The sequence below is a fragment of the Callionymus lyra genome, chromosome 3 (assembly GCF_982586985.1).
Source record: "Callionymus lyra chromosome 3, fCalLyr1.hap1.1, whole genome shotgun sequence".
Lineage (NCBI taxonomy): Eukaryota > Metazoa > Chordata > Actinopteri > Syngnathiformes > Callionymidae > Callionymus > Callionymus lyra.
Window position 1 is genome coordinate 37,068,692 of NC_141820.1, and position 23,960 is coordinate 37,092,651.

General features: G+C 40.5%; 4 protein-coding genes across 6 annotated transcripts; 1 reads left to right on the forward strand and 3 right to left on the reverse strand.

Annotated features, from left to right (window-relative positions):
• Positions 1-34: 34 nt before the first annotated feature.
• tmem209 (transmembrane protein 209) lies at positions 35-3,831 on the reverse strand. Its single transcript, XM_087785996.1, has 15 exons — positions 3,777-3,831; positions 3,313-3,457; positions 3,185-3,243; positions 2,921-3,052; positions 2,643-2,857; positions 2,367-2,571; positions 2,022-2,197; positions 1,885-1,956; positions 1,719-1,815; positions 1,494-1,619; positions 997-1,094; positions 817-931; positions 649-746; positions 422-495; positions 35-357 (listed from the first exon to the last, which is right to left on the reverse strand). The coding sequence occupies exons 2-15, from the start codon at positions 3,444-3,446 to the stop codon at positions 303-305; spliced, it is 1,656 nt and encodes a 551-aa protein (XP_087642122.1). The 5' UTR covers positions 3,447-3,457; positions 3,777-3,831; the 3' UTR covers positions 35-302.
• Positions 3,832-3,930: 99 nt separating this feature from the next.
• On the reverse strand, positions 3,931-10,346 carry prdm4 (PR domain containing 4). Of its 3 annotated transcripts, XM_087787801.1 has the most exons (12): positions 10,305-10,337; positions 10,016-10,073; positions 9,825-9,949; positions 9,464-9,652; positions 8,637-9,392; positions 8,421-8,570; positions 8,073-8,191; positions 7,917-8,002; positions 7,116-7,243; positions 6,108-6,671; positions 5,358-5,526; positions 3,931-5,296 (listed from the first exon to the last, which is right to left on the reverse strand). In XM_087787801.1, the coding sequence occupies exons 3-12, from the start codon at positions 9,937-9,939 to the stop codon at positions 4,933-4,935; spliced, it is 2,640 nt and encodes an 879-aa protein (XP_087643927.1). In that variant the 5' UTR covers positions 9,940-9,949; positions 10,016-10,073; positions 10,305-10,337; the 3' UTR covers positions 3,931-4,932. The 3 variants fall into 3 exon arrangements, with proteins under 3 accessions (XP_087643927.1, XP_087643928.1, XP_087643926.1); XM_087787802.1 differs by having other exon boundaries at positions 9,825-9,940; positions 10,016-10,346; XM_087787800.1 differs by having other exon boundaries at positions 10,016-10,346.
• Positions 10,347-11,192: 846 nt separating this feature from the next.
• Positions 11,193-12,231, forward strand: LOC148084665 (achaete-scute homolog 4-like). Its single transcript, XM_087785997.1, has one exon. It carries the CDS (start codon positions 11,248-11,250, stop codon positions 11,674-11,676), a length of 429 nt encoding a protein of 142 aa, XP_087642123.1. The 5' UTR covers positions 11,193-11,247; the 3' UTR covers positions 11,677-12,231.
• Positions 12,232-13,839: 1,608 nt separating this feature from the next.
• Positions 13,840-16,143, reverse strand: LOC148084666 (suppressor APC domain-containing protein 2). Its single transcript, XM_087785998.1, has 4 exons — positions 15,813-16,143; positions 14,931-15,083; positions 14,325-14,468; positions 13,840-14,250 (listed from the first exon to the last, which is right to left on the reverse strand). Exons 1-4 carry the CDS (start codon positions 16,029-16,031, stop codon positions 14,161-14,163), a joined length of 606 nt encoding a protein of 201 aa, XP_087642124.1. The 5' UTR covers positions 16,032-16,143; the 3' UTR covers positions 13,840-14,160.
• Positions 16,144-23,960: the final 7,817 nt, after the last annotated feature.

Below are 23,960 nucleotides of genomic sequence, written 5' to 3' on the forward strand. Positions count from 1 at the left end.
TTTTTTTTTAATTATTGTGAGTGACACAGTGGGGAAAAGTTGAAAAAGGCTTTATTTAGCTTCTACAGTCTTGAGTTTATCTCAACTTTGGCTACTCCACATCCAACAGTGTCAAAGTTTAAACAAAATCAGCTCTTTGTAGGAGATGTCTGACACGGTTTCTGTTGTCACACTGTGATCGAACCAAAAAACTTTGACCTTGTAAGTCAAAATAACAAAAACTTTATTTACATTCAAGCCATCAAGCTCTAAAAACCCTCCAAAGTTCAAAGCAGCACATGTGAACGTTTCCCAGTTAAGCTTCAGTTTTCCAGGATCCAGAGGATGTTTACACCTGACAGTCCAAGATTCACTCTCCTGCAGGGATAACAGACATCAGATTCTGGGTTATAAGGCCACTGCGACACGGGCAGAAACTCACCCCAACATTCCTGACTCTTTGGTTTTGATGACAAAGAGAAACATGAGGATAGTGTGGAACAGGTTGTTCCGGCCCTGAGGAAAAGTTGTGTCAGATAAGAAACAAAAAGGACACTTCCTTCAGCGTCATCTCATTCATATTCAAGGATTCAGATTAATGTCAATGTAAATGATCTTCCACATCACAGAGCGAACACAGATATTTGTGGAGCGTTTGTGTGCGGCTACCTTGGGCAGACTGTAGACGTGACCCTGGTACACCAGCTGGTAGTGAGGAGGGTTGGTGCTGCTCTGGTGGACACACAGCAGGTTTTCCTTTGTCACATCTGTAGAGAAAAACCACCAGGCATCAGCAGACAAAACTAGCATACATTTCCAGGTGGGACTGACTCAGACCTGGTTTGTCTGGCGTATGGCTGAAGTGCTGCGCAGTGAAGGTTTTGCCATCAGGGTATTTTGGGTGGGGGGGCAGCCGGGAGTCCAAGTATGTGCAGAAGACGTGCATGAGGATCTGAAGAGAGATGTAGACCATTGGCAATGGACTGAAGGTCATGATAGAGTTTTTTGTCTACTCACACCACAGTCAGTGGGGAGGTCTGTGTCCCACTTCCTGTTCTTCACATCTCCACCAGCGTTCCAACGAAATGAACTCATGCAGCCACTGTGAGCAAGTTCTGAGGATATACACACATACACACACAATGTGACTATAGAAGCATAAGAGAAACATACGTTTCAACAAGTCCAATTTAAGACTCTTTAAAGACAACAAAAACAATTCAAGACACATTTTATACATGGTGTGATTCGAAGATGTGGGGACTTAATAACATTCCAAACTCTTGAAATGTATTACCTTACTAATCTTTAAACAAAATATTATTTTAAAACTCAGATGAGTCCTGTGTAGAAGAGCAATTTATGAGAATCTAAGACATATTCTTTTGCGTTTAAAACCCAGTAAACTGCATGTAAATTGATGCATAGATGGCAGGCTACAGACATACACAAATACCCATGAGAACAGATAAGACATGTTCAATAAAAACAAAAGGGTAGAGCCCAATACACACCTCTGATGCGCTCCACCAGGTACTCTTGGTTGGGTGTGACGTCCAGATACTGGACAATGGAGTTAAAGGTTGGTATCGCGGAGGCCTTCATGATCGCTGCCTGCTTAAGGCTGCTGATACTGGCCTCTAGTGGTCAGCAGGGTGAAAGAGAGATTGGTCCCAGACTTGTCAATTCTACTCACTGATTTTTCTTTCGAGATTGAATTGAATTCTAGAATGACTTACCTCCCATCTGCAGCTCAGGACATCCCATCCTCCTCAGCTGACTGTTGACAGAATCAATCTCTTTCACCAGCGGGACCAGGATGGTGTCGCTGATCCACTGTTACACAAACATGCTATGTCAGAATATACTGTTTTGACTGAGAAGCTATTTTATTTCCCGACTCACATTTCGGAGTTTGGCAGTCCAACTGTCGATGCTGTCCACTACATGACGACTTGTCGTGATTCTGGCCCACACCTGCAGCACAGATACATTACATGTAACTATACACAAACACACACAACAAAGTGTCTCAATATGACCTCCTCTGCGGCCTGCTTGGACCCAAGGTCAGTCTCATCCTTATGGGCTGATGGTGCCAGTGAGCGACAGGCTGGCTGGTATAGGAATTTTCTGAGACTCTGAGTGTAGTCGCCCACTGATCGGCTGTAGTTCCAGAACGTGGGACTGTGGTTAGGAGACACAGACTCTGGACTCCCTGTGGGGTGGTGAGGTAAAAAAAACTAAAATTTTCCATGTCATCATTCATTGTTGTTATTTTTAATGTGAGATGATCAGCTTGTGAGACCCAAAGATTTCATTCAAAAGATGTAGATACTAGATGACAGGATAATAACTTTTTCATTAGACTATCTTTTTAGACGTACCGAGTTGGTTGCGGTGACTCTTCTCCTCCTCCAAGCGGAGGAACCTCTCTAGACTCTTCAGGTTTTGCATGTAGTCCTCTTTGTTGCCCGGAGAGTTAAACACAGAGGGGGAAGTGCGGTACCGGGCCCTTAAGCTGGGCGAGTCAGTTGCCCCAAAGCTACTCTGATAGGGTGAAGACCCAGGCGAGGGGGTGTAGTTCAACACCTGTAAACACATTTAGGGTTATGATGCCTTCTTGGTTTTAACATTTACAGAATTTTTTCTGGATAACTCACCTTACCCAGAGCCACCGAGGGAGAGTAGGCTCCCCCAGGGTTGTTGGGGGAAGAAGGGCTGTATCCCCTCACACAGCTTGGGGAGAACTTTGGGCTAGTGGAGACAGAACGAGAGGGACTGAAGCTGAGGACACTCTGACCTTGCAGGGGGGACGACTGGTCTGGTGTTGGGGTCTCCTTCTTTTCTGGTTTCAGAGGCGGCGACACTTTGATGCCTGCAAGAGTGAAGTAAGGGTTTACGGACTGACCTCTAGAAAGGAAAACTGCTACAGACTCACTTGTGTTTCTGAGGCCAAGGAGCTGATGCTGCTGAGGGGACATGGCAATGGTGGACGGAGACATTGTGTACTTGAAGTATCTCCAAAAATCGAACAAAGAGTTGAGACTGAAGACCAACACCAGGGCAAGTTCTACATGGACAGTCAGATGTTGTCACTTTTATGCTTATACAATAACACTGGTACAATCATCAAAATATCACCGGAAAATGACAGCACTGATGTTTAAACAAGAACCCAGCACTTACTACTACTACTACTTACCGATGTACCAGATGGGCCAGTATGTGATGTTGTAGTATCGTCTCAATAGCTTCCCTGACCTGAGAACACGTGTGAAACAAGTACTTTTTAGAACACATACTGTAAGAAGAAGACTCACACTCACTCACATTTCTAAGTAAACCATGCCAGCCAGGGTGATGTTGAGGACAGCCCAGGCTAGAACTTCCTGGCGAGCATTCTCCTCTTTCCTCATCTTCATAGCCCTGTCAATCAGACAGGACTCCTTCTGTGGAGTTGACATGACTGCTGCGGCTGCGCAATAATCATAGAAACAAGCAACACAAGTTTACAATAAACTTGTAATTTTTATTGGTTGTCCAGTCTATGAAATATAGTTATGACAATTAAACATATGAGGAAAATTATGTAAAATCAAATGCAACTAAAGAAAACGCGCTATTCAGTCGATGTTAGCCACTAAGCTAAGTAGCTTCAAGCCGTCTTGTAAACAACCTAAAGTAGCAGGAAGAAACCATACAAACTACGGCCTTTAAATGAAAGAATTACGTTATTAACCTGTCGGAGATAGTTGCAGTTTGCCGCAAATATATGGTTAAGACAAGATTCATACCACGTTAATGGGGATGACAACTGCACCGCTGCATCGTTCGTATTCCTACCGGAAGTTCTACTACGTCACCTCCGCTTACTGCGCTACTGCACTATATCTTCAGTGATGGAAATTATATTTGTGATTTGATACTAGAATGAAAATGACATCAAAACACAGAAATATTTTTTTATTGTGAACCAAGACACACATTAAATCAGAAAAGAACAAAAGTTTTGCAATTCAGTTGAATTGTATAGTGTCTTGAGATAACTTTGTTATGATAAGACACTTTAAATAAAATTGAATTGAATTACATTGTTTTCTCATTTATCTCCCATTTGAACAGGATTCGTCAGTGGGAGAAAACTAGTGATCTATGTGGAAAATCCGGACAGCACAATATTACACAATACCCAGAATATGTACAACCATCATAAATAAAGATGTGCAGTGTATAAATAAACGGTTTATGTCTGCAGCAACATTATGAGTAAAATAAAATATAATAAAGGTATTAGTGTTAAAAAAAAAAAAGAAAAGTGTCCTTGAGAGTGTAGAGGTCAGAATATGTGGTTGCAACAAGCTAGTGAAGTTTGTTTGTCAAAGTAATGTAGATAAGCTGAGGAAGAAAGTTTAGACTTGTTAAATGAGGTAATGGGGTAGTGAAATACTTCCCACTTTAACCATAATTGTTGAGTTTGCAAGTTCCTGCTGGTGGCCATCTAAAATGTTTTTTTAGTCAAGACCCTTTAAACAGAAATTTTCCCCTGCTTGTTCTTTTTTTTCCCATTACATTAGATACAAAGTTGATTAGATGCAGTCGTCGCCATTGAGATTTGACCATATTTTCTCTGGCAAATTATCTTAAATACAACTTGTGTTTTTTTATAGCGTTGTTTTATTTTGATCACATTTTTCCATGACTGAAAGTTTCACTGGATATTTATTTGCAAATTAATTTAACAATTAAATGTAACAATCATATTTCCCAGGGCTGCAGACGATGCCACAGCAAAATCATAATATTCAAATTTGAAGATAATAAATTAAAATAGAAAAAATAAGCAGATCCAGAACCAACATCTCAGGTGAACTTGCAGAGGTAGAATAGGGGAACATTTTCAAAACACACCCCTTCAAGGAAGGCAATAGCACTAGTGTCAGAGTGTTAATGTTACGTTGGTGAGAGTGACTTTTCAGAGTGGTACCCTCCTACATCCAGACCACAGTCCTCACTGTGTGTTGTGTCCACCAGCCCAACCCCATCCCTTCTAGGAGCTGCATCTTCGGCCACCTCCTCATCATCATCATCATCATCATCATCCTCATCTTCCTCCGGCTCCTTGTGGCTCGTGCGCTCAGCCTTAGGCCCCTTGCAGATCTTGAGGTGGCGGGTCAAGTGGTACTTGGTGAGGAAGGCCTTGTGACATTTCTCGCAGACAAAGTCCCGGCGGCCCTCATGAGAGTTCATGTGCTTTTTAAGGTGGTTGGTCTTCAGGAAGTGCTTGTTGCACTTAGGACACTGGATCCTGCGTTCTCTGAAAAAAACAAAAACATGAGAGATCCCTGTCAGAGTCGCTACCATTAGTAATTGCTTACTGAGTATGTGAGAACATGTGCTGCTTCAGGTCGGGCTTCCTTATGAATGCTCGGTCACACAGGTCACACTTGAGCCTCTCTGCGCCTGTGTGGATCAGCATGTGGGACGCCACATGGGACTTCTGCGTGAAGGACTTCTCGCAGATGCTGCACCTGTAGTTCTTTTGACCTGTGGACAAGAACAGGAGTTGACGGAAGAAATAGTTGATAAGAGATGTTGACAAATGTCTCTTACGTTGAATTACTGAGCACCATGTTTCTGTTGTACGTTTGTTAAGTATGGATTTTCTATACCAGCTCTTTTTGGCTGACTACAGCTGTAATAGTTTGATTGTAGTTGAAAATTCTATGATTGCACACGTATGATGCAGAAGACAAACATTGTGTGATTTGAAGTGCAAGACTACGGAGGCCCAGACCAGACATGATTAAATAATAATAATAATAATTGGTGGCCACAAATGAATTTCTTTTTTACCATGTTATGTCTGGGGCCCTGTACACGACTGTGTAAAACTTTGTAAATCATTGTAAAGATAAGATTGAAATAAATAGAATTTAAACTGTGCTTTTATAATCCCATGCTTGACCACTTCTAAGAGAGTCGGCTAAAAGATACCAAAAGTGTGCGATAAATGAGCTCATCTCTGATCCTTAAAGGGGATTAAAATCTAAAAGGAATTATTAAAATAAATTAATCTTTGGATGCAAGAAACCTGCTCCAGACAGTACTTTGACAGCAGGACTTACCTGTGTGGATCTTGAGGTGCATCCTCAGGTTGCTGGGGTCACTGAAGGCTTTACTGCAGTACTCGCACTTGTGGGGCTTCATGCCCACATGACCCATGAAGTGCACATTGAGCTTGGTGGAGGTGATAAAAGCCCGCGAGCACATGTTGCACTTGAACTTCTTCTCACGCACGTTGCCGCGAGACTTGCGTCTGCCGCCACTCAATGTCCTTCCATCACTGCTCTGGCTGGCAACCTCCTCACTAGTTTGTCTGGGGCCAGGGTGAGGGTGGCAGGGCCAGGGTGAAGAGGAGGAGCTGGATGCCGTAAGCTTCTCTTCCTCCTGCAGCTGGGCTTGTTGTTGCTGTTGCTGCTGATGTTGCTGGTGTTGTTGTTGTTGTTGTTGTTGTTGATGCTGCTGTTGTTGATGTTGTTGTTCCTGCTGCAGATGTTGCTCTTGCTGCAGAGGACTGTGGCTATGAGCAACTGAGCGGTTGTGGCTGCTTAGATGAGACTTGAGCTCAGAGAAGGACGAGCACTCTTTACCACATTGACACATTGGACCCTCGGGTAGCTGAGGAACACCTAAGAACACCAGGCGGAACATACAAATACAGTATAGCAAGATTAATACAACCAAAGGATCTGAATGCTCCTTCCCAGGTGCAAAACAAATAGACTCAAGGACTCGTTCATTCCTAGGGCTATTAAATTGTACAATTCTGAGTTCGGGGCAGGAGTGGAGTAAAATTATATTCTATGTTAGTCTTTGTATCCTTTGTCTTTGCAATTTTTCTTTGATCTATGTTCCTTATCTTTATAATTAGATTGTATCATCTTGTTCTTTCTCTATTTTCTTGTTCTCATTTTATTTTATTTTTTTTTTATGAAAAATTGCTGTATTTGCTGTGGCTAATTGGAAAAAAAAACTATTTCCACTATCCCATCAATAAAGTTCTACCTAATCTAACCTAAGGATAACAATTGCAAGAACCATAATCTTCTTTCCCAGTTCAATAATTCTCTGACCTGTAAGCCTGCAATAGTCTCGGCTGTAGTAGAAGAGGAGCTCTTGCTCTGGGTGGATCTCTGTGGTGGTGCAGAAGTAGAGTTTACGATTTGCTGGGTACGCTACCAGGTTCTGCTCTTCACGATTCCTAGACACACAAATATACACATGCACACACAGAGTTGTTAAAGTCATCACAACCCTGCAAACGCTGTTCCATATTAAGCACGGCACTGTAGCTTATGAAGATGGCAAACTCGCAAACAAACTTGTAAAGGAGGCTTTGACCTCTAACAATTAAAATCTCATAATAATCCATTTAAGCTTCATGCAAGCGTTAAAGTAATTAAAAATAGTTTCTGCCCCTTAACAGTGACTTGTAAGTCAGGGAAGAGCAGATTTTAAGTCCAACATAAGCCACATGTCAAGTTTAAAACAAAGCCCTGACCTAAACTATTAAGTCAAGTCATCCAGCAGGAGAGGGTTAATTTTGAGTTTTCCCTTTGTCACATTGTAACCCGTCAGGTGCCAAACACAAGAGCACAACCACCGCTCTTGTAAAGAGAAAAGAGAGTAGTATTAGTAGTACAGGCAAAGTTTGGGATCCAAATTTGGCATTTCTTTGAAAACTGCTAGTGGCTAAAGGGGACTTATAAAAATGATTCATATTAACATCATAACTCATAATGACAATATACTGTAAATATTTCCATTTTTTTCACATGGCAGAAAAAAAACCATACAAAATAATGTTTAAGGCATTTAAGGTTAGTTTTAAAAATGAAATAGTCATTTTGGGTCAGCTAGTGGATCAGACTCACCGGGCTTTGTGCACAAACATCATCCAGTTACTCTGATTCTCATCGGTGGTGACAATGCAAAATTCCAGAACATTGTTGTGAAACATCTAAAAGAGAAAGAGAGACAGTCAGATGTCTTTCAACATTCCAAGGTTAAGTCAAGTTCAAATGACCAACCTTCCAGATTTGGGGCATTTCCTTTTCCGGCCAATCAGAGAGATCCACGTTGCTGCAGTGCTGACCCACCAGAGGTCCAAAACAGGTTCTGGGAGGGATCACATCACGAGCAAACACACCTGAGACATGAGTACATACTTGAATCAACATGAGGAACCAAGGATGACATTTGTGTATCTGTGTATCTGTGTGTGTGTGTATCTGTGTGTATCTGTGTGTGTGTGTGTGTGTGTGTGTGTGTGTGTGTGTGTGGCATGATCCAGGACCAGGTTTGAGGATATATTTCACCCTGGATTTCGAATCATGCGACATATTAAGGATATATGTGTTAACATTAAGTTGTCTCACCAAGTGGCTCGTCATTGACAGAGATGCGTAGACAAAGCGGTCGGGGGAGAGACAGCCGTGCTCGGCTCTGGATGGGGGCGTCGGGTATGAAGGTGACAGGTCCATGCTCAGGACAGTCCGAAGTGTAAGATCGCTCACACAGAGAGCACCCTGTTGAAACAGATTCCGGCATCATGGAGAGAACCAGAGTATGTTGTTGTGAGTTGAGATACTCACAGATGGCAAAAGCAGGCACCAGGTTCTCCTTGTTGGACGTGGAGTCTTCTAGCTGCAAGCTAGAATTGACCAGAACCAGGCTGCTCTCTGGACCCAGAGAAACCTCAGCTGTGATGGGAGACACATTGACAGCCTCCAGACCCATCCCAGAGTGGCCATGCAGTGATCCTAGTGGACCCTGGTTAGACATTGACCCAGTGAGCACCACACTGACCACGCCAGAATTCATATCTCCGTTGCTGTGCAGCTGATTCGCAAGTCCTCCCCCTGCACCCCCGCCCGTATTCCCTACACGTCGCCCCATGTGGTCGGAATCCATCACCACAGGCAGCTCCAGCACAGGGGGGCCATGAAGGGGCATCACTCCACCTGTGGAGTCCACACCAGTCATGCCATCATGTGGTTGAGGCTGCCGTCCTCCAAGCTGCTGCTGGGGGTCTGACACCACCCCAACTCCATCCATTGAGGCCAGCTCCTCTCCCATCCGGTCCGGTGACATGGGGCTGCTGACCCGAGACTCCATGGATAGGCCTGCAGAATCAAGTTCATGGGCACTAGGCTGGTGAAGGTCTCCCTGCCCGCTGACCTGCCGTGAATCCAAAGGCACCAGGCCCTGTTCTAGGGGGCCACCTGTGCCACTGTAGGGGTCCAGACTTGATGGGTTATTGCTGGATACAGATAATGTTCCATCCATGTTGATGCTGCTTGGGTGGATATACTGAGGAGGGGGTCGGTCAGCCAAGTATGACAAGATCCCTGCAATCACAGACATCTCAGACAAGAGATTGACCACTAACACAAGTGGATGAACACACACAAACACACACCTGGTAATATGTGTCTGAAGTAACTGCTCTCCAGGTGCGGGTAAGGGGGTGGGGGCAGGGAGTAGTTCCTCTCTGGTAGACCACACATGACACCCCGGTCTCCAAGAGGTCCCATTGGCAGCATCAAGGACAAAGCAGAGGGGAGGGAACCCAGAGAAGGACCCAGACTAGGGATGGCCACCGGCATTCCTGAGTCCCAACACAGATATAGAATCAACGTAAAACAACAAAATTGTTAATTTCCTAAACGTCCAAATCATTACAAAAATAATTGACAAATCTCATAAAGTGAATAAATCGTGTTTTCACAGAAAGACTTTCCAAATATATTTCCAACTTTCAAAGGAAAGTGAAGGTTTACCTGCAGTGGGGAGGCTGTTGTGAGGAGGGGAATTGGGCAGACCCAGGTGGCTCGCACTGACCGAGGGCACACTGAGCTGATCCATGCCCACCGGACTGAGGTTCATTTCGTTCATGCTGGAAACACTGTAAAGAATCACTTTCAGACAAACTATACGTCATTAACAACAACTGTTAGCCCTGTTAGCTTACCTGAAGTCAACAGGTGCTTGTCAGGAAAGAACACCGTGGTGTTTGTATTGTTCCATGTCTGACCAAAACAAATGAATATACACAACATTTAGATTTGAACTAAATCCTGTCGGGAAAAAACGGCATCATAACAAGCTAACATCGAACTAGCTTAACTGGCTAAAAGCATCATACACGTAACATTCAAGGGTTAAAGGGTTTAGAGTAACGTGGACACATAGAAACGTGTAGATGCTGCTACACAATGCATGCTACTAGTTAAAAAACAGAACATGTGGAAAATACGAACAGAATAAAACAACAGCACATCCATGTACGAAGCCATGTTAGCTTTGACTGCACATGCGCACAGGCATATAGGTGTCGTTCACGGACCTCCGGAAATGATCCTCCCGTAAAAAGGATAAAACTACATAAACAAATAAAACTGTTTTATACCGGATAACTAGAAATAAATCGAGCAATAAAGTTGAGGTACCCTGAGATATACGTTCATGACGGAATAAGTGAGATAAATGAGCAGCAACACTTACAAAATCATCTCTTCCGATGTGTATTGTTTTTTTTCTCTTCTTATATTACATAGTGTTTACCTTGTTAGATTCATTTTAAAACTTTTAAAACACATTTTAGAGGGAAAACATATTGCTTTTAAAATATAGAGGAAAAAACGCAACAATATCATTGAGTGATAAATTGATTGACAAGTATAATAATTTTGTACTTCTTCTCTTATTGTATCTGTTTAAAAATACTGCCTGTTCGTATATGTTATTATGATTAAGAACTACTTAAACCAATAGTGAAACTGCAAAACAATATTTGGTAATAATATACACATTCACACAATAAAGTAATTTAATATAGAATATAAATTATAAGAAAATGTAAATCATGAATCATTTAAAATTTTAAAATGTGATCCAATCCAAATGGAATAAATAATTTTACCAAAACATGTCTGTCCATCACTGAACTTTGAGCATGTGAATCTAAAAGCAAAGTCAGAAGAAGAAAGCCAAGAATGTTTCGTATGTGAGTGTCAGCAGCAGGTGAGATTTAACACAGGTTGATCTTGATAAGAGAAGTCGCACCCAGAACCCCTGCCTCACTCTCTTTTACCAAGTTTCCTCACACACCTCCAAACACCAACAGGCTCACATGATGGTTCTGAGGGGCCACAGCTGCAGATCAGGACCAGCACTGTGGATCAGTTGTCCATGTTTTAAACAATGTCTTTTCCCCACCAAGAGGTGATGGATCACATCCCAGTGGACCTGCGGCGCTTTACAGTGGACAGCAGTGGCAGCTACCTCACAGACCCTCTGGCTCGGGGGTTTCCTTTCCACCTAGACCCGTCCGGACACCCGTATGGGCGACTGCACTTCCTCCGTGCTCCTCTGGGCGACCTCCCTGCTTTGGAGCCGGCGTTTATCCGCAAGAGGAACGAGCGGGAGCGTGACCGCGTGCGATGCGTGAACGTGGGCTACGCCCGGCTGCGGGAGCGTTTGCCGCCCGAGTTTGAGGACAAGAGGCTGAGCAAAGTGGAGACGCTGCGAGCCGCCATCCTGTACATCAGGCACCTGCAGGGGCTGCTGGGACGTGCCCGGGACCAGGGACAAGACCCGGAACCAAACTCTGAATCGCAAGACAGCGTTTAGCACAACATGACAAACGATACATCATATATTTAAACTTTTGGTTCGCCTGTGGTTCTTCGGATTTTTCCAAATGAACAATGGTGACCCGCAATGGGTCAGTTCAGGGTCTACGTTGAAGACTATATATCCAAGATCCACATGCAGTTGTACTTGAAATGAATCGTGTTTGATTACAAGATAATAATTTGGTTATTCCAACATATATAAATACAGTTGATTGTGATTTTGCTGTCATAAATGTTTCCACTGATTTATCCTAAATATCAACATTGTTAGTAGTATAATAAGACCTAAATATCTGTTAGTTACCTTTTTAGGTTTATACTCCTCAGTGTGTCCTGCCAAAGGGCCTCTGTCCAAGAAATTTATCAAAGTAATAATTTATTATGTACATACATTTCTAACCACATGAAATACATGTGCATCTCTTTATCTCCTTGACGACCATCCTCCTCCCATCTTATCCCTGTCCGCCCGCACGCTAATGTTAGCTTACTCACGGTTTCCTGCACGGAAGAGATGAAATAGTGTCTCAGATTCTGGAGATTGCTCTGTGACTTCAGATCCGGATGAGCCTGCAGGCACTTTCAGAGCCAACAATCCTGATCCGGAACCACATTCATCTAAGTGCTGGTACCAGAACCACCACAGTTCAATGCCCATCAAGGTGGAGACACTGCGACAGCAACAACAAGTCTGGATGTTTTGGTGATCCTAATCAGAGTCTTCACTCTTCCAGGTCCCACTTTCAACAGAGACATCCCTAAATTCCCTTTTAAAGGAAAACAATAAAGGAATCTGGGACCTTCCTGAGTCGGAGTGGAAATGTTGTTTCTCCCTCTGGTGCCTCTCTTCATAGATTTAGACCACTTCCGGATGACAAACAGAACCACCTGCCTCGATCACAGGTAGCATCAAAGCCAACTCCACTTCCAGGTGGATGATAAAGTTTTCACACTGATTTATATAGTATCTAATTCACAACAGGATAAGCCAAATTTAGGAAATTAGCATCATGCCAATGGCTACAGCAATATGCAAGTGCTGCCATGTTGTGAAAGTTTCAAAAAAATATTTCCCAAATATTGAAAACAAAAAGTTGTTGTTTGTGATAGCAAGTAAGTTTCCTCCCTTGGACCACCAAGAGCGTTCAGACGGGGCGAGTCCAGACAAAGATCCTTCATGGGGTGAGAGAAGTGATGCTGGTCCTCATTCATGATGTGAGCCGGATAAAGATGCTTCAGTGAGTATTTTGAGAACTTTTTTGTTGAGCAGGTCAGGAAATGACAATATTTTGTATCAAAATTCGTATAAAAAACATTTTGAAAAAATATTGAAAAGTTAAACATAATTGTTTTCATTCATGCCAGAGGCCAACCTTTTATGCACCACAGCCGGTTGTAAAGTGTGACAACACCAGACTCACTGTAGCTTCATTTGATATGACTGAGGGGATGTTTTTTCCCAAGAACGTCCGGGACTCTCGTAGACTAAACTTGAAGCGATCAAATGCGAATCATTTTGTTCGTTGTATCATATAAACAGATTTAATTTCTTATATACGTGTGTTTGATCAATATTAGGCAGGGATGCATCATTGGAGATAAGTTAGGTTTGGCAAGTTTAAATTGTTACTAATGACATATATAGCTAATTGTCCATCACAATGTGGCGAAGGACCACAAGCCTTTCGGGTTGGCCTACAGCCAGTGACAATTAAACATTCTGACGTCACTCTGGTGGAGGTGTCCTCCCCTAGAAGCCCTAAATCAGTGAAGTACCTACATGTTAATCGTGAAACAAAAGAAATATTTATGTAAACAAGCTGAGAGTTACTTCCGCCTTTAGTTGTTTTTGTAATGTGTATATTAACCAGAAAACTTAACTTACTAATAATTTTTATTATTCGTTTTTAATGTACAAAACGGGAGTTTCAGGGCTGAGATTAAATTTACGTGAGTCCTTGAATGCATCTCGGGTTTTTGTGACCAATCAGAGCAGAGTGGGCATAGTTGCTTGTACGAAACTTCTTTTTTAAGTGGGCGGGGCTTAAGCGTATTTTCTAATGTAAATATCTTAATTAAATGAGAGTTTTGTGCAAAAATAAACATACTGATGACTATATCATAGGTCCTAGAACAATTTAAGACACACTTAAAACGGCACATTTTATTCTTAAAGATAGGCGATATGAGCTGACTACAAAAAACAACTCTTTACATTTGTAAAAAAAAAAATTATAATTGAAAGATAAAACAGAAAACTTGTAAAATCGAACTCTGATGTTCTCATGTAAAATTGAAATAAATAAAAAAAGAAAAACATTAAATGTATAAAATAAAAATTTTGAGAAAATGAGCATAATGTTACTGATAGTTCAAGAATTTATCATTATGAGGATAAAATAGAGACAGATGTTCATATCCAAACTTGCTCTTTACTACCTGTTAAGTCTGTTTATACATATTTACATCCACTCAGTGGTCAGAGGTTCGTCACGTGGTCCAGCTCTTCTTGTAGGGTGACTTTTTCGGACTCCAACATTGAAATTTGCCGGTTCTTTCGACTCACCTCCTGTCAAGTAGATACAATACCAAGTGGGATGAATATCGATTAGACGGCAGGACAAACAATCCCTTGACAGTCACCTGGGTTAGCAACGAGTTCTTCCACCGGAGGTCGCTGTCCGCCTCATTCCAGCACACGTTGCTGCTGCTGCTCGGTTCTGACATCACTGAGCCCAGAGAGCCGTTGACCCGCTGGATCCTGGACCTGAGCTGGCAGGAGGAGAACTGGAACGAGACCGGACATTCTAGAGTGAATGTGTTGCTGCTTAATTAACTGTGTATTGTTTTTTAATGTTAAAGCGCTTTGTGACCCTGGTCTAGAAAGGTGCTTTACAAACAACCATTACTTACTTACTTACTTATATAAAAGTTAGTTTTTTTTTCTTTTACAGTGATTTAACATTAAGTTTGTGATTACCTACAGTATCTTTAGTAACTAACAAAATATTGTTGATGAATTGATATAAATATAAAAACAATTCTCAACACAATAAAAACACAACTATCTTTCATTCTATTTAATAAAATCACTCACCCTTTGAATCATATTTGTTATTATTCACCCAAAATAAACTAGGTAAGAAGTAATGCCAGGCTACTCCTGGTCATGTTTACCAATCATTTACACGCCTATGATATAAATGAAGTCCTATTGGAATTATCTGACCTATCTGATTATTTATTTACTTCTCGTGCTGAGTTGGTTCCGGTCCAGACTGCATCCTGCCTGGCATGGTTCTCGGCCAGCTGCTGCTGGTACCACAGTCGAGCTTCCTCCACAACTTCCAGACCAGAGTAGAGGGCATCTTTCTCCTGCTCCAGGTTCTTCAGGTGTTTAATCTGGAATGACACAGAGAGGATCAATACATGTAAATTTAGCAGAAATTAGGAGACAATTTGTTACGAGTGAAATTCACTTTTACTATTCTGATTTTTTATTTTTCATTTTAGTGTTGTTCACAATAAACAGAAAAGTGATGCTTTTAGTTTGAAATAATTTATTCTTAGTGATTTATTTCACACTATGGAAAGCTTTGTTTTGGTTTTGAATTGACTTGACATACAGTTTTGATACCTGTAGTGTCAAACTTTTAACTTTTTCTCTTAAGATCAATATTCACAGTATTTATTCTTTACCGTCTCTACCTTTATTTCACAATGAAACTGAACCTGACTTGCTCACAAGTATACTGTCACTATTTTAGTTCAAAATATTCATTTACTGTATATAAAATGATTTTTTTTTTCATGTATCCTCAAACGCTTATCTAAGGTCGGATCACAGGGGCAGCAGACTTAATAAAGAGGTCCAGTGCAGAAGCAGTCTCTAGAAGTTCTAGGAGAACATAGTTGTTTCTCCAACATGTCCTGGGTCTGCCCCGAGGTCTCCTCCCAGTTGAACATGCCTGTTCCAATAAACTGTTTACCTATTTAACATGAAGCATGAGAAAGTATTTGGATGTTCAAGATGTCATTTCTGATGTTACAAACCTAATATTACATTCTGTATGCTAACAAGGAAAAGCTTACACCAAGTCAACCCCCTCGTCCCCTTTTACCTCCCCTCACCCAAAGGTAGAAGCGAAGAGCGTCCAGGCTGAACAGGCAGGTCCGGAGCGGGATGATGACGATGCTGTAGCTTGTAGTACGACAGGCCATGGAGAGCACCAGCGTTCCCCATGCAGCCCACGACAACAAATAACAAACCTGCAGAGCTGACAGGAATAATAGCTGCAGACGGGAATGTGGGTGAGTTAGAGAAGGCAGGGTTGGAAACAACAGCGACATGGCGCCCTTGGGCGAGGTGATGAAAAATTCCACATGTCACTGCCATGAATGGTCGTCCAAGTGGTCCAGAAGTGACCGGACTCCAGAGTGAGGGACAGATTTACTTTAAACGTCAACTGGTTCATTTTGGTGCTTTAGAGAAATTCCCTAGAATCATTTAAAATGTATGATAATTGTTCCTGCCAGGTTTCGGGTGAGCATCAGTCCTGACACGTTCCCTGGAATGCCACAGAACCTGGTGGAAAGAGCAGTGCAGCGTTTGACATGTTTGACAGCAGGTAGGAACACGACAACTATCATTCAAATAATCATTAGTATGAAACCAGTAGCCATGGCTTTGAGGGCACTTCAGGGTATCTTTAAATGGTCTCTGGACATGCAGTTTCACCCTGGTGACCTCCAAAGATGCACCTGCAGCCCCCTAGTAGCTCCGCCTCCATCTTTAAAACCTGTGACGACACAAAGAGGAACAACCTGGAGCAGGTAAAGCTTAGTGATGGATTAATATGGCCCATGATACAGCATTAGCTGAGTTATGTTGTATCATGATGTAGTGCATTTTATTATTATAATATTTGGCTCTGATCTACTAACTTAATGAAAGCTGGCATCATTTTCAAACTGAGAGTGCCATCTAGTGGTCTTTCAAAACTAAGATACTGCATCATAATAAATTGAATCAATTCAGTGAAGGTGTGGCATTTAGGATGATGACAGGAAAACAAACTACACAAGCACAGGTCAAATGAAGATTGAAGGTATTTAGTTCCGGCTCCCCCTATTGTTAAAACAGTGTGATTGCAACAGCGTAAAGTAAGTAAGTAAGAAAGTAATATTTGTAAAGCATCATTAAAACTGAACTGCACCAAAATAAGCAATAAACAATGAAATAAAAGCTTTTGTTTTGTTCGTTTTTTTCTTAAAAAAACCCTAATATTTTAGCCATTATACATGAATTACTGGCATATCTGAATATCGGCCATAAAGCTGTTGTGCTTCTTCAAGAAAATCAGTTAACTGTAGACATGTCATGTGACGTTCAGGGCCACTATGGTTCATGCGAGTTTGATAACTTGTCAGCATTATGTGGAATTGGACTGTGATGCTCCGGTCACCTGCTGTCAAGAGTCATAACTTACTGTAAGGACTTCGAAAAGTTATCTCACAAGTTAGTTCCCATCATGTGAGACCAATTAAGGTTGAACATTTGAATTAAAAACACGAGCGCTCACCACCTGAAAGCTGCAGTAATGAAGTCCACCGCCAGAGAGCAGAAGACAAAGAGGCTTTTAGCATGCACAGTGAGAGAACTATTTCTGTCCTCTGAATGTTGAGAATGTTCTACTTTTCAACTCCGTGAAAGTCCCATTTACGCCTTACGGCACACACACAGTTTCCAGAATTAAATGAGATAAAAAGGGAATACTTGGAAAAAACCTATTGTGAATGAAGAAAAGGTATTCAAGAAAAATAAAACAAAAGTATTATTTGATTTAATCATCATAAAAACAACACCTTGTCAATGATCCATAAAAAAGATCTGAAAATATTCCATTAATAAGATAATTCAAATAACTAATGATCCATAACAAAAATCATTTATTTTATTTAGAAAAACACACCAGATGCACGGTTTTTGTTAAACAAAAATAACCTTTTTAATGACAGTGGGAGCAATTTTTTTTACAAGTTAGATCATACTAACTCCAGGTCTGACTTGGGCCATAACAGGTGTGGACTCTGGTCATTAAACCAAGGCAGTGGTCGTCATCCTTCAATTTAGCCAGAATCAAGTGCAACATTATGGAATCTGAAGTGAGCAACTAGGTCAACTCTCAACTTGCGTCACAGAACTGAACACTTCCAGCACTTGGCTCAGGTCCTGCGCGCCAAAACTGCTTCAGCCTGGGACATTCTGTTACCATAACAGACACACAAACTCACACATATACACACAAACTGCTCTGGGCGAGGTTATGTAACGTAACTAAGCAGAAGGCGGGAACAGCACCTGTCAATCATTGAGCAGTCGGAGTATGAAATTCCTGCAGCTTAGAAGCTCCAGACCAATATTTAACTAACAGTGTTTCTGTTGGGGGTCACATGTACAGAAAGGTAACAACACACCCACAATTGTGAAAGTACACTGCTTCTGCCCCTGATGCTTTACATAATATTCTTTATAGCTTATTAAAGTCTCTGCGAGTCTGTGATGGAGCTTCAGCAGCAACTGAGAAGACTTGTTCAATTGAATTAAGTAAGGCATCTGCTGCGCCCCATACCCCACCTGTGGAGGTATCCTCAGTGTTTTCTAGTTCACGAGTGAGTCAAAACGTCATGTGTGTCAGTGAGTCCACAAGACGGTTGGAACCTGCCTCTTTTGACGGATGGTGACGTGAGGAGATCTGTCAGTGAACCAACATATGGAGATGATGTTACAATTGTTTTACATCATGGAGGGCGGCTCAATCATGACATGTGACAACAGTGAGCGTGAGGAGATATACAGTAAATTCAGTGTGTGTCTTTTGTTTTACTGGTCAGACGAAGTGTTCAAGGCTTAAGACTTTAGAAAAGAGACAATTCTGTCAATGTAAACATTTTGTCAGACTTGAGCTTCAGAATCTGACTGCACACAACTAAATGCTGTTTACTTCTGGACTGAACCATTCACAGTGGACCGGGCCATCCTGGAAAGAACCAACATACAGTTTTTGTTACTCATCTTATAACATATTTTATACGACACACACCAGCCTAGCACAATCATCTCATTGAGACCACAAACTGTCCAAAGTCTCTATACAACGTTGCAGATTGAATTCCTCTAAAGGCTAATTGCTCAATACGTGTTTGTGGGGCAACATGTCTGAAGTGTTGTATGTCCAGCAGGACAGTGTCCAGCTACATCTAGTATTGCTCAGGTGCACACAAACACTCACACACATAACAGATGTAAACCAGATGTTTCCAGATATATTATATGTATGAAGGAGGTGAGAAACACACCTGTTTGAAACTACAACCTTTTGACCTCCACCACGTAATCTGCAGATAATTTCAAACAAGTCATAGTTGCTGAAAAGTTGGATCATTTCATTAAACAACAGGTCAAACATTCCATTTTAATTCTAATGATGAGTAAATTTGAATAAATTCATGAAGTCACAAGATACACATCTGGTTAAACCTTAGTGACTAAATGCACATTAAAGGACAATAAACAGTTTTAGGTAATATATAGGTAGAAGGTAAGTAAGTAAGTAAGTAATATTTATTTATATAGCGCTTTTCGAGACCAGGGTCACAAAGCGCTTTAACAATCAAAACAATACTCAAAACAGTACATACCTCAAAGATCAAGACAACACCAGATTATTTAACTCTTAAAACTACTTTCAAAAGAAAAGTTAAAAAAAATTGAATGCAAATTGGTAAAAATTGAACTTTGAGCAAGAAAAACAGAATATTCTGGATTAAAAAATAAATGTAAATAAAATTGACAGATATGAAAGGTAAAACCTGAAAACAAATCACAGACACAGGAAGCAATAACAACAATTAATATAATACAATTTGAATTGATAAAATGAAATTACAGTATATGTTTTGTAAAAGAACATAAATGAATCTGAATAAACCCAGCTATGAAATAGAAAATAGAAAAGCTTTATTCATCCCCAGAGGGGAAACACACTTTCACAACAGCGCAGTTTAAAAAAAATAAAGTGCAAGGAAAAAGAAATAATAAAGGAGATAATACAAATGCAAAAGTTGTAAAAGTGGTCTCGTTTTGTGCACAACGGCAACAAGATCCGACCACTCTAAAGAAAAAATTAAAAAGACGCCAAAAAAATGGAAAAAGTGTAATAAAAAGTAAGAAGAAAGAGGGAGCTGTTGTGACCAGCTGCTGCTCGTGCGGCGCCATCTTGGTACACAAATAAAATCTGTTAACATACTAAAACTAAGTTAATCTATAAAAAAGACAACCCGTATATGTAGAAGAAAAAACGTGTTGCTCGAAATAAAGTTGACAGCAAAAGGTCCTTAAATTATCCTTTTATTTTCCTCTCCCTAACTGTGACATTGACCCCAGTGAGTCTCAGACTGATGGACCAAAACAGAGGATCAAATTACACCCTCCTCCTTGACCCCACCCCCACAAACTGTTATTAAGGCTCACAAGCACTGAATATGATTGGATAATAAGTACACACACCAACTCGTGGTAGGACCCCCAAAACAAACAGGGTCTCTTGTTGGCCCCATTTCATCTTAAACTCGATCACCCTGACACACGAGCCCCCCTGGTGACCCCCTGACAAAATCCAGCTGCCATGAAATCCGAACACGATTCCCTCCTCCATCCTTCCTCACTACCACCTGAGACCTTTGTTCCACGGACACCTCCATCGTGGGAAATCTTTAAAAAGTGTGTTTTGGTTTGGCTGTTTTTTGGCAGGAAACATACAAACTAAGGCAGTAGATTGACGCTCTGTTTGTTTCACTCCAGCAGACAACACACTTGAGGGAAAGCCAAACATCTAGCAAGAGGGTACACCTGACAAGCTAAGTTGATCCACCGGAGACTAGGGCTAGTATTCCCTGGGAGAGTACCCCCAAGGGCACCAACATCACAAATACCACATTCTGTCTTCCATCTGAGTGATGCTTTGTATGTGGAGGAAGTTAAACCTGGTCAACATGTGTGATGTATGCTGTATACCAGTTGCATCTCATCAATGTGAAACCTTGGTTCACTCAGTTTATCTCTCTTCCATTCAGAACCATGGTGCGGGTGTATGGTATTTAGAGGTCCAAACAAGCCCTCAGTCACTACTGATGATGCGTCCTAAATTCAGCTCACCATCCCATCATTCACCAAGTTTATTGTATGTGCTCAAACAAGGAGGTTAACGGCCTGCATTCTTTGTAACTGGTTAATCTGATCTTAAAATTTGGCGGATTATATGAATACTTGACTGCAAGGTCCGGTGGCAGACATGGGCAAAGGTTTCTATTGTAATCTAAATGAGTTCTCTTGTTTTACCCCCACCATTCAGCCAAACTTTTGACAGTGCAGTATTTCAGGCGTGGTCAGAGGATGGCTGCCTAGCTTTACCAGCACAATTTGACTTTATTGACAAGGGCGAGGGTCAACCCAACTAATCTTAATCCCAGGACTCTGTCATTATGATAACACATGGTGATGAATGTAGAATTAACTGAGTGTTTAGCAAAGACGACGATGCTAAGCTAATTACTAGCTAAGGCGTGTACTACAAGTGCTGTGTAAGCAAGTTAGTAACTCAGATTAGAGACGTTAGATCAACAGAACTAAAATGTTTGCATTTATTAATTCTTTAAGACGGAGATCCTCTCATACTATTGCTTACATCACTGTTTATCATATTGCTACACCACATTACTAATTCTACAATGACAACTGAATAAAACACAAAACTCTACTATGACTACTACTTTTATTATTCTGTAAAACTCATCTTAAAACTAACTTTTATTCCCTGGCTTTTGACTCAGCATGAGACTGCAGCTGTTAGTGCTAGTGTTATAGTGTCAGTGCCTTTAACTGGTTTTATTTGTTGATATTATCATTTTTATTTTGTGCTATATCTTATGTCTTTGTACATCAATTTGTGTCATCTACAGTTGTTTTGAAGTGTTGTATAAATAAAGTTGAGTCAAGTCGTGACTGCCACTGAAATACAAAATAAAACAGCTAATTTCTAACAAGCATATACAACTAATTATATTGACACTGCTACATTAAATACCATTTTTGTGTCACTACCTCTGTTATTTCTACCTCTTCTTATATAGCAACTGTTACCGCTTTTATTACTTACGGACCACATCATCATCCTAAAACTCTAAACTTCTAATTTTAATAAACAACACTAGTACTTCTATGATATTCGTTCTATAAGCCCCATCAGAGCCAGAAGGAAATTTTCCCGGGCTTAAAAATGTCCTCTTCTGTTCCGTACAGTTGTCTATGAGTTCTCCAGACATCAGACAGGCTTCACCCAAGCGTACTACTTCTCACAGGAAATAAAGAATGTCCAAGTTACACCACACCTAGGAACACTAGCGTCACCACTAAGTTACGGGCTTTATTAGCCGCACACAGAAATAAACCTCTGCATCTTGAAAGGAAACAGTGAAAAACATTATATAAATAGTATTTGCAAAATATTCTTGGCTATTAAGAGAAAAACATCACAAAACAGTGGGTAAATCATAATTTATTTGGTGACACCGTTCACACACTTTGCTAATGTATTCGAGTTGACCGTGGAGCAGAAACAATAGTTTTCTGGACTGTAACTAGGATTTACCAAACAGATTAGTGCATGTGTTTGTGAGAGGGCAACACACCAAAAACTAAAGTAGATTAGAGTGTAAATGTTGATGAACCATTGTCTGCTAATAGAGGCTTAGATGCCTTCATCAGAATGAGAGAAGTGGGTCAACAACACAACTGATAGTTGTGTGTCAGTGTGTAAACAACACCAGTATCTGGTGTGAAAGCAACACAAATATGCTAATAGCTCTGATGTGTCTCCTTAAATTGCTGCTGGACAGTTAAGCCGTTTAATTTTGTTGATCAAACAAGTGTATTTATCTTAAATAAATACATGAAATCTTACTTAGGAAACAAATAAAAATAGCTGGAATGAAGCATTATAAAAGGTTGCTCATATTCGAATTGTGTTCATGTGAGAGTGAAAATTAATCTCTTTTCTCCCGTTTTCTCCCCCTTGTCCAAGAGAGTCCAGAGACCCTACTTCAAGTAGACTTGCCACTGAAGTGTCTTAGCTCAGCTCTTTGTTTCATACTGCCTAATGATCTATCACACTATGATAGTTAAAGATCAATTTATCATTAAAAATGTGATAGGTAGAATGTTTGTGAGAATCTTGTTATAATTAGAACATACAAGTTATTTATAGTATTAATTAAATTGCTTTTTTTGCAACTATAATTATAACAACAATTACTAATGATACATGTTTTATATTTAAACTCTATTTTAAGTGCATTAATATACATTATTGGAACAGTAAAAAAGATTATAGAAAAGACTGAGTTCAATAATAAAATAAACCATAATAGTTGGAATATTAAAGAGGACATGACGTTTTAGAGTCCATTTTTCAAACTTTTGTTCTTTTGCTGCTGCTCAATTAGCTTCTGTAGGTCTTATGTTTGTGAATGTGTTGAATTCCCTCGAGGTCTCCTCCATGTTAACTCTTCGTGAAAACACACACCAGGAAACATTCCATAGGACTAACGCGACCACTTCTGTCACTCAAAATTACACCCCTCCACCTTCTTGACCTCTTCAGAGAAAATGACAGTAAACAATCTTACTGCTGAGATACCGAAGATGTATGTGTAAATAGGGTCTTAACTTGTTTAACCTTGTTTAACCTCCGAGTGTGTGTGTTTTTGAGGGGATATGTTGACACTGTATTATGTCATTGACAAGAAGAAGGAGCTCCAGTGAACGTGGTAACACTCCTGTGTAATAATGAGTAACAATAGGAAACATGAGAGTGTGTTATTAACAACGACGTCTGAATAGAACTTGTTATCTTTTTGATAACACCTTTTTTTAATAATAAAAAATAGCCTACATTATGTGGTACTATGTCAAACGTATTACTTATTAACACAAACTATATCAAATGTTGATTTTTTATTTATTTAAACGTTATAATGAATTAATCTAAATTGTAATAACCAATCTTTTATCAATGGCAAAATCTCCGATAATAAGACAGTTTCAAGTGCTAAATATTGAAGATGACTGACAGATAAGTAAAAAAAAATGTATAACTTGCTATCAATTATCAACAATTGATAAACCTTCTGCTGCCAATGCATTATTTGCCATTTATGGTA

What these genes read in the sequence shown, in the direction of transcription:
- tmem209 (XM_087785996.1), bottom strand. Translation starts at nt 3,446, where the DNA reads ATGTCAACTCCACAGAAGGAGTCCTGTCTGATTGACAGGGCTATGAAG. An exon ending in GGCATGGTTTACTTAGAAAT is followed by an intron (nt 3,244 to 3,312) that starts GTGAGTGAGTGT and finishes ACGTGTTCTCAG; the next exon opens with GTCAGGGAAGCTATTGAGAC. An exon ending in CCTTGGCCTCAGAAACACAA is followed by an intron (nt 2,858 to 2,920) that starts GTGAGTCTGTAG and finishes TCACTCTTGCAG; the next exon opens with GCATCAAAGTGTCGCCGCCT.
- prdm4 (XM_087787802.1), bottom strand. Translation starts at nt 9,939, where the DNA reads ATGAACGAAATGAACCTCAGTCCGGTGGGCATGGATCAGCTCAGTGTG. An exon ending in ATGTTTGTGCACAAAGCCCG is followed by an intron (nt 7,244 to 7,916) that starts GTGAGTCTGATC and finishes TTGTGTGTCTAG; the next exon opens with GAATCGTGAAGAGCAGAACC. An exon ending in GCACCTCAAGATCCACACAG is followed by an intron (nt 5,527 to 6,107) that starts GTAAGTCCTGCT and finishes TCTTGTCCACAG; the next exon opens with GTCAAAAGAACTACAGGTGC.
- LOC148084665 (XM_087785997.1), top strand. Translation starts at nt 11,248, where the DNA reads ATGTCTTTTCCCCACCAAGAGGTGATGGATCACATCCCAGTGGACCTG.
- LOC148084666 (XM_087785998.1), bottom strand. Translation starts at nt 16,031, where the DNA reads ATGTCGCTGTTGTTTCCAACCCTGCCTTCTCTAACTCACCCACATTCC. An exon ending in GAACCAACTCAGCACGAGAA is followed by an intron (nt 14,469 to 14,930) that starts GTAAATAAATAA and finishes GTCTCGTTCCAG; the next exon opens with TTCTCCTCCTGCCAGCTCAG. An exon ending in AGAACTCGTTGCTAACCCAG is followed by an intron (nt 14,251 to 14,324) that starts GTGACTGTCAAG and finishes TCTACTTGACAG; the next exon opens with GAGGTGAGTCGAAAGAACCG.